This window comes from Mya arenaria, chromosome 4 (assembly GCF_026914265.1).
Source record: "Mya arenaria isolate MELC-2E11 chromosome 4, ASM2691426v1".
NCBI classification, from domain to species: domain Eukaryota; kingdom Metazoa; phylum Mollusca; class Bivalvia; order Myida; family Myidae; genus Mya; species Mya arenaria.
This window is the reverse complement of record NC_069125.1, coordinates 50,699,532-50,709,394: the sequence shown is the minus strand read 5'-3', so window position 1 is coordinate 50,709,394 and position 9,863 is coordinate 50,699,532. Positions and strand designations below refer to the sequence as shown.

Genomic DNA, 9,863 nt, shown 5'->3' with positions numbered 1-9,863 from the left:
ACTCATTTTGGGCGCATTTAAAGCTGCACTCTCACAGATTGACTGTTTTGACAACTTTTTATTTTTTTGTTAAGAATGAGCAAATGTTTGCGTAAATGTCTGGAAACCAGTGATAAATAACTGCTGACTAAAGATCAGATTGCAATGTTTCATATTTACGCATACATTTTTACACATAAACGTTACTAACGTTTTAAGAAAAGGGGGTATTTCGGCAGTTTTCCAAGCAACAGAAATATGTTCTTCTGTGAGTTATCTTATATGACTACACTAAAGGCTTTGGTGCCAATATTAGCTGATTCTGAGACAAAAAAGAAAAGGCAAAACTGTGAATATGTAAGTGCAGCTTTGAGGCGCAATTCCTAAGTTAGTCTACATAACACTTAGATTGTCCGTACTTACAGTCAGCGTTCGATGAAGGTCCTGTAAGAACGAATTGCAAATTGAAATATAATTGCAAAATTATAAAAAAAAAGTTTTTGTTTTTTTTGTGACAAAGTTTTAACAAACAATTGATTGAGCTGTTCATCGAGCTTGACGAAGTTGGCCGTTGCTTATAAAACGTTATCAATCTTATCAATAAATCGCACATCTTAGCAATCCGCTGTCTCTGGGCACGTTTGCAGGGAGTTCTCAAGTAGGTAATCCCTGTGATACCAACATAGTTAAACATGTGAGTCCTATCAATCACTCTAATACATACTGTTAAACCTGCGCTTATATCCGGACAGATATGGCGCACTCGCGTTTTCTGTTCGTGTTAGTTTTTGTTGGTGTTGTCGGAAACGCGCTCGGAGCGGACAGTGTTTTTGGAGACGTGTTTGGTTGGGGAGTTGCCACCTCTGCTTTCCAGACAGAGGGGGCATGGAATGTGAAAGGTAGGTCAAACGTGTCTTCTTTTTTCGTTTCTTGAATACTTTTCTAATTCAACGATTTATTTTCACCCTCCCGTTGCGTCCAATAAAACGAATCTTAATCATTGTAGATTTAAACAAGGTCATAGCTAAATGTTGGAGCCCTGGTTTGTAACCTTGTGCGTCTTTGTAAAGACTCCGTTAAGGCTTGGTCATTATGGCTTTCAACAAGGTCATAGCTAAATGTTGGAGCCCTGGTTTGTAACTTTGTGTTCTTTGTTAAGTGTCCGTAAAGGCTTGGTCATTATGGCGTTAAACAAGGTCATAGGTAAATGTTGGAGTCATGGTTTGTAACCTTGTGTCGTTCGTTAAATGTCCGTAAAGACTTGGACATTGTGGCGTTAAATAAGGTCATAGCTAAATGTTGGGGACCTGGCTTGTAGCATTGTGCCCTTCGTTAAGTGTCCATAATGGCTTGGTCATTATGGCGTTAAATAAGGCCATAGCTTAATGTTGGGGCGCTGGCTTGCAACTTTGTGTCCTTCGTTAAGTGTCCATAAAGGCTTGGTCATTATGGCGTTAAACAAGGTCATAGCTTAATGTTGGGGACTTTGCTTGTAGCCTTGTGTCCTTCGTTAAGTGTCCGTAAAAGCTTGGTCATTATGGCTTTAAAACAAGGATCCCTGGTTTGTAACGTTGTGTGTCCTTTTTTTGAGTGACCGTAAAAGCTTGGTCACTGTTGCTTTTAACAAGATTATAGCTATACGTTGGGGCTCCGGCTTGTTAACTTGTGTGTCCTTTGTTAAGTGTCCGTAAAGGCTTGGTCATTGTGACTTTAAACAAAGGCATATCTAAATGTTGCCTGCTATGCGTGTTGTCTTTATTGTTATTTCTGTATACATTGGTCATAATGCTATTGTTAACATAAACATTACTTATAGGAAAGGGTGAGAGTGTCTGGGACCGGTATGCCCACGATCGAGGTGGAGACAATGGTGAGAACACATGCGATGGATACTACCGTGTGGACGAGGACATATCCTACCTGAGGAAAATAGGGGTATGAGTTCTTACAACTGTTTCCATGGAGTGTCTGTACAAACTACTAACAATCAAGAGTCATGGAGGCCACGGCTAGGTTTAGCCAGAGTTTCACCTGAAGTTTGTTTTATTTAATAAATACCACACATGTTTTTCTACATATAATTTATATTAGTAGCTATACATGTATCTTTACTCTATAACTATAAAATATATATTGATAAATGATTAATTCTCTATTTCTTTTGCTAAATCAATAAGACTTTGAACGGCTTACATCCATCACGAATTGATGAGTAATACTTACGTTTTACCGTCCAGGTAACCCACTACTCGTTCTCCATCGCGTGGACGAGAATCTTCCCGAACGGACAATCTGCGAGCCGGAGCGAGGACGGGATCCAGCACTACCGGGACCTGGTTCGAAAGCTCGTGGAGAGCAACATCAAACCAGTGGTGACGCTCTACCACTACGACCTGCCCCAGCAGCTGATGGAGCAGGGTGGCTGGGAAAACGCCGACACCATCACCAGATTCGAGGAGTACGCACGAACCGTGTTCACAGCACTAGGGCATCAGGTATGATATTGCATGATCATATCTTGCTGTTATACACTGCTTAGCTTATACTCAAAATCGGACCTCAGTAAACTTGATGAATACTTTATTAAATCTTAAAGATATTTCAGATTATGTGAAGGGCAATTGCAATTAAGCTTATTTTCAATAGGTGATGCACTGGATTACTATTTACGACCCGTACGGGGTGGCGTTCACATACGGTAACGCCAGCTTCGCCCCCGCAGGCGTCATACATCCGGCCACAGGGCCGTACAAAGCAGCGCACAACCTCATTCAAGCCCACACCCGCGTCTACCACATGTACCAGAAGGACTTCAAGACTCAACAGGGTGGTAAGGGATTGGATTGTGCACATATAAAATGATGGAAGTTCTTTTCAATAAAACATATTTTATAAGTAGTAGTAATTTAGGGAAGTTTACCGCGTGCTCAAACTATGAATGAAAAAGAGTTTAAGCTTTTTCGTCTACACAATAAAATCATCAGTTTTTTTTTAATTTAAATGTTCTTCTTTATTCACAATAGGCGTATAGTAATTTTACAAATCTTACCCGAATTTCAGGAAATGTCGGCATCACACTGAAGTCGGATATTTTCAAGGGAGCGGCCGGAGACGGAAGCGACAATGTGGCGGCTAAACGGGCGGCTGATTTCAGCCTTGGTTGGTTTGGCGAGCCACTGATGGGAGCAAACGGAGATTACCCAGAAGTTATGAAGACCAAAGCCGCGACACGCCTGCCAATCTTTACAGAAGAACAGAAAACAAAGAACAAAGGTAGGACCGGAATAACATGCGTTATGTTCAGTAAGCATATATTTTCATAACACCCAGTAATTTACGTATGTACATGTTTTTGTATTCAATCGTCATAGAAATATTTGGTCATTGACTTTATCCATTGTGTACGTCTGGTGTGTGTAGTCAATAATGCAAGCACCGTTTTATTTGCCACATTGCCTTTGGTCTTTTGTAGGCGCAGTGGATTTCCTCGGGTTGGCTATTGGCGTGGTTAAGCGTGTGGCCGATGCACCGTCCACGGCCAGCCTCCAGGAGGGATTGATGAAAGATCAGGCAGTACTCACGAAAGGCACCCAAAGGTCAGTATGTCATTTAAAAAGGAACAGTTTTCAACACATGGCAAGCACTAGCAATGTGAGTGTTGCATATGACATGATTGTTATTATTACATTTGCATCAACATACATATCGACTGTATGTGATTACCAATCGATGTTATAACTAAACGAAAAAAGAAAACACTTAGAACAGAAATGACCCCTGCGACAAAATAATGGCGATATTTATTGAGTTTTGATCTCATTTCAAACTTTCAGTTCCGGTGAGACGGACATCAAGGACTTCCTGCTGTCTGTGAAATCCCGCTACAACAATCCCGAGATGTTTATTTTCGACATAGGATATGGCGACTGTGGAACCCTCTATGACCAGGCCAGAATCGACTACATGAAAAAATACATCAGCGCCCTCGGAAAATGTAAGTCATTTATTATATAGTTAGGACTTTACAGGGCATGCTTATACAAGTATACCACTGGAATGTATTATGTATGGCGTCGTACAACACAATTAATAATAAACAATCCGGACAAAAAATAGAAATGCAGATATGTTAAGATTATATTTCTTCACAGTTGAGCGTAGTTCTCACATTTCTATTCGTTTCAAAGTAAAATGTACCTTTAAGCCATGATTTCAACCATAATTAGCCATTGGCTCCGACCATGTACGTGTGAGCGGCTATTTCCCACCATTCATGGACAGTTACGATTGGGAGACGGGCTTCAAGACCAAGCGGGGCATCTATCACATCGAGTTTGACCGGAAGGACAGGATGGACAAGGCGTCAGCACGTTTCTACCGGACACTCATACAGAATAGAGGAAGTGATTTCCAGTACCCGCCCGAGTTTGTAAATGACGGTAGGAAATAGTATTGGTCATAAATGTGTTTTTACAAAACATTTATATCACAATGATCTTATGGGAATGTTAAAAAGTGAGCGCTCCCCCAGTGACGACTTTCCCTGTAAGCTGAAATTGGTTTGATTTATGTGAGCTTTTGCTTACTTCTTTATTTACGGATCCTGTATGAGCTCTTTTGCGTTACGCTAAAGATGTTGGTGTCGTTGCATTTCGGGGCATTCGTCGAACATTCACCGACTGCGTATTGCATCATAACACCCAGCGACTTTCAATCCGTTTAAAAACAAGTTCTTTATACAAACTGAGCATTCGCCTTGTCTTGAGGAAATTAAAATGAATAGATAACAGCAATATGCTATGTCTGTTTTTTTCACCCTGAGTGGTATTGTATGTTTTAAAGCGATGCTTCTCGTGATACCTGAGATGACGCCACATTACCAATGTATGGACACACTTGTCCTAGTGGTATGTTTTCAAAATGTTGAAATATGTTATCTTATAATACCTCACAAGTTAATACAGTTATTCTATAAACTATTAAACTGTATTTTGTTTGTATTTATTAGGGCTTACCTTTCCATTGCAGTGATCAGAGAAAAAGACACTTTCCTAGACGAAAAATTTCCGGTGGGGTTCAGCTGGGGCGTGGCCACGGCTGCCTATCAGATCGAGGGAGGATGGAATGAGGATGGTAACGTGGTCTTCTTTATGCTTATTCCACATTGAAACTCGTTATAGAATAATAAACGTTGGGTTTTATCTAATAGTATTTGTAGAACTTAATAGTAGAACTTAAGCAGTTATGAAGTCATCCTATATATACCGCCGTCATATGACAGGACATATAATGGATTCATATGCGGCGGGTTGCGGGCGGCGTTCACTTAGCTTTTAGCGCTTTCCAGAAGGGTTTGTCTGATCATCACCAAACTTCAACATTGTGTGTATGGGCAAAGTTGATCGGCCAAGTTCGATATCCGAGAAACGGCCATCGAATGTTTCTTATTGCACAAACTTTATGTAATCGTCGTTGTAGCTCGAGGAGCTATTTTCAAACTTGGATGAATTGTAAATGGGCAGAAAATCGCGGCCAACTTCGTCGGATACTGTGGTGGTACACTAGTATTGTCTGCTTCATTTAATACTTATGTAGTGTAAACGGAATAGATAACCAGGGTTGCCGACGAGCTGTCGCCACAGTCGACCATATATTAAGTTGTAGGCGCTCTTACTCTAGACGCTTTTCACACCAAACGTGGACAAAACGTGTATAGGCAGAATATCTTGGCAAAGTTTATCAACCAGTTATGTCGTCCTTATCACTTCATTCAGCGTTATGGCCCTTGAATTGCTAAAATGTGTCCGTGCTGTTACTCGCGCAAAGAATTTGTCCGATCATCACCCAACTTGGCCAATATGTGCTTGGGCAAAATATCTCAGCCAAGATCGATAACCAGCCATCTTGCAATATATTCGATTCAGAGTAATGGCCATTAAACTGCTTAAATTACACAAACTTTAAAAAGAAAGATTCATAATTCCGACGGGCGTATCTAGTGACAAGTTGCTACTCTTTTCATTTGTTATTTGTGATGTTTATAATTATTTTGTGCAAGTTAATTCCGATAAACGCCTGTGTGCATAGCTTGACCCTAAAATATTACCTACCAGGTAAGGGGCCGAGTATATGGGACAATTTTGCTCACGATAACCGCCTGGCTTATGGAGACACTGGCGACGTGGCCTGTGACAGCTACCACAAGTACAAGGAGGACGTTCAGATGGTCAAGCGGCTGGGCGTAAGTAGCGATTGAAAACTGATTTGTGTATATACTTGTTTGGTGCCTTCTTTTTTAATAGTGTGCGTTTTCTAAGTGTCTGATAATTATATCGAAATTTGCCGGTATAACCTCTGTTTGTGAAGTATCAGCCTAATCATCTAAATTCCTAGGTTTCCCATTACCGGTTCTCGATCGCGTGGAGTCGTCTCCTCCCCGACGGTACGGCGACGTCACTGAACCCCGCGGGCCTGGCCTATTACAACAACCTCATCAACGAACTTGTTGCTAACGGAATCACACCCATGGTAACGCTATACCACTGGGACCTGCCCCAGGCGCTTCAGAACTTCGGAGGTTTCGAGAACGACACCATCGTGAACTACTTCAATGACTACGCCAAGATCTGCTTTGAAAACTTCGGAGACAGGGTAAATTAGGAACAATTACTGTAGGGAACACGTTAAATATGCTTAACAGATTTTCGATTACATAAAAGATGCACTCTTACTCCCACATAAGATTTACCACAATTAATACTATATAAGGGATAAATAAATGTTGAAAACATTGATTCTTATGAAGGATACCGAGTTTAATTTGAAAGAAATGTGCAAAAAACACGGTATTTTTATCTTCTGAGACTAAAGTAGATCACTGTAAATTTTTTAGCATTCACAAAACATTTAATAGTTTGGTATTTTCAGTTATTACATACACGATTACAATCTTGATTTCAGTAATTGATTTTTTCCATAAATGCATTATTTAGTAGTTAAAGGTTTATCACTCAAAATTTATGATTGTTGTACATGTGTATGTATTCATTTTGAGTGTCACTTTATAAAAGTAACATTTCGCACGATGTTTTACGCTACATCTGTTACGCGTACGTGGAAAGGTGGCATTTGCATGCAAGTAATGATAAATATTTCCGAAAAACACATTGCCAACAAAGTCATATTTTATACCAAAGGTTCCACTGTGGATCACATTTAACGAGGCATTCGTGGTATCGTGGCTTGGCTACGGTATCGGCGTGTTCGCCCCGGGGGTGAGCAAGCCAGGTGACGGGGTGTACAGGGTGGCCCACAATATCATCAGATCGCACGTTAAAGCCTACCACACCTATGATGACCATTTCAGACACCGATATCATGGTTTGTCGTATATCCTGGTGGATTTCAAGAATATTGCTCTCTGTTTTAAATGTTAAATGACACTGAATAATTCTACTCCACATTAAATGTTCGATATCACAGAATGTGTGCAGCTGCCTGGATAACATGTACAATTTTATAAAATGTGCATATAATAATTATGCAGACCGAGTATGCATTATCTAAACTATACTTCATGTTTGTGGATACCGAGACATGATCGACATTTCCCATCGTTTCCACGTACAGGCAAGGTGGGTATAACGCTGGACTGTGACTGGAAGGAGCCCATAACGACGGACGCCATGGATCGATACGCGGCGGAGCGCGCACTTCAGTTTAAGCTAGGCTGGTTCGCCAATCCCATATACGGAAACGGCGACTACCCGGCCGTCATGCGCTACACTGTGGACCGGAAGTCCCGCAAGGAGGGGCGGAACGAGTCACGGCTGCCAAGATTCACAGAGGAGGAAATCAAGATGAACAAAGGCAAGATGCAGAAGCGTCTTTATACTTTATATTAGTTCTTTAGCTGATGTGAATTACGCTCGAACCCGTTTATTGCATAGGAACCAGTACTGGAGTCCGTCATAGGAAGCCGCTACAAGTATCATTGGTGCGACCTTTGTATTTGATAGATAAAAAATGATACATGATGAATGATAATGCTCTTAATAACAGTTATTTTTATTCGGATACAACTAGTTTACAATAGACTTATAACACATGATAGTAATGATACCGGTCTGATATAAAAAGAGGTTTGTACTGTGAGGTGTGATTACCATATTTCTGTTAAAAAGGTTCTTATGATTTCTTCGGCCTGAACCATTACACGAGTCAGTACGTCCGCCACAACCGAGACAACAGGGAGAACCACTATGAGGGTGACCAGGACTTGTACACCAAGGTGGACGACTGCTGGCCGGGGTAATGGGAGTGTGGATAGTTTTCTACGGCCTTCATTACACATACCATGCATTAATGTTACAGTATTTTATTTAGTTCATGAAGTCATTCACTCATTTAATTATTTTGCATGCACTCTCTTTAGTACGGTGCATGGTTGGTGAATCCTATCAGCGTATTACAAGTCATAGATTTTAAAATTGACCTCGAGGGCTTTTTACGTTTTATTTTTTTCCGAAATATTTAATTTGGTCTTTCAAAGGCTGCGGTGGGAATTTCTATCTAATAAATGTATCTATGTCAGGAAGCATGTGATGTTCTAATAGCATAAATTATTATCTTAAACTAAATCAATTTGTTCCTAGTTCAAGGTCAGACTGGCTTAAGGTTAACCCGTGGGGCCTGCGGGGTCTACTGCGCTGGGTCCAGGATCAATATGGCAACCCACCCCTCTACGTCACGGAGAACGGAATCTCTGATGACGGCACGCTGGAGGACCAGAACAGGGCAGACTTTTATAGGAGCTATACTAATGAAATGTTGAAAGGTAAAATGATTTTTTAAATATAAAAAAGCTGAAGGACAAGCAATGTTAATATTTGTCACAAAAATGTCTTTAAATGAAACAGGAAATGACTCACCTCACCAACTGATTGACAATTAGACGGAAATGAAAATTTTAATTGATGGATGGACTCAATTTTTAAATGCTGTCGTAAGTAATTTATAATTAAAATACGTGTCTTTCAGCCATCAAACTTGACGGGTGTGACGTTAAGGGCTACATGGCCTGGTCCCTGATGGACAACCTGGAGTGGACTTCCGGTTACACACAGAAGTTTGGCATCTTCCAGGTAGACTTCAACTCACCCAACCGAACACGAACACCTAAGAGGTCGGCAGCGTTCTACTCAGAGTTAGCTAGAAATAACGGCTACAGCTGATTACGTCGGGTCCGTCGACGATTATTAGTTTATAAAATGAATAAATCCGCATCATTTTAGTCCGGTCATGTATGTGATTCGTGCTATATGTTATCACGTGTTTATATCAGCTTAAAGCAGTTTGACACACTAACTTCGTAAAGAAGTCATACACCGTATTATATTAAAATATCATTGTTTGATACAAGCTGCGTCCTTTAAATTTATATTCCTGTATTCTCGAACCTTGAGAATCAGGCTGAGATCATGGCTGGCTATGTCAAAGTCACATTTTCTCAGAGACAAAAAAAACCAACAATTTTGTGCACTCTTGCCAATGCACAAGTCTTAAGGAGACCTTAATTCCTGCACTGGTAACAGATCAACAATAAAATTGACCTTAAGGAATTATGCAAAGAGAGTTGCAATGATTTGCTTCAGGTAACCAGTGACTCTGCCCAAATGTGACCTCCAGAACACTAACCAATTTATGTGTGTGTTTTTTCTTAATGACCAACTCTTCGACGGGACATGGCATTTAATCGCCAATTTTTAATTGATATACCACAATGGGCAAAGTTCATAGAGGGTAGAAAATTGTGGCCCGAGTGATACCAGGATTTTGAATCATTTGACATTCTTTTATATCTGACCATAATATCATATTGAATG

General features: G+C 40.5%; 1 protein-coding gene across 1 annotated transcript; it reads left to right on the top strand.

Moving 5' to 3' along the window:
* Positions 1–692: 692 nt before the first annotated feature.
* Positions 693–9,364, top strand: LOC128231255 (lactase/phlorizin hydrolase-like). Its single transcript, XM_052943835.1, has 16 exons — positions 693–878; positions 1,796–1,914; positions 2,217–2,474; positions 2,626–2,809; positions 3,040–3,252; positions 3,452–3,575; positions 3,813–3,973; positions 4,206–4,418; positions 5,008–5,112; positions 6,093–6,220; positions 6,373–6,630; positions 7,176–7,359; positions 7,609–7,848; positions 8,163–8,289; positions 8,634–8,815; positions 9,019–9,364. Exons 1-16 carry the CDS (start codon positions 734–736, stop codon positions 9,210–9,212), a joined length of 2,835 nt encoding a protein of 944 aa, XP_052799795.1. The 5' UTR covers positions 693–733; the 3' UTR covers positions 9,213–9,364.
* The last annotated feature ends 499 nt before the right edge of the window (positions 9,365–9,863 follow it).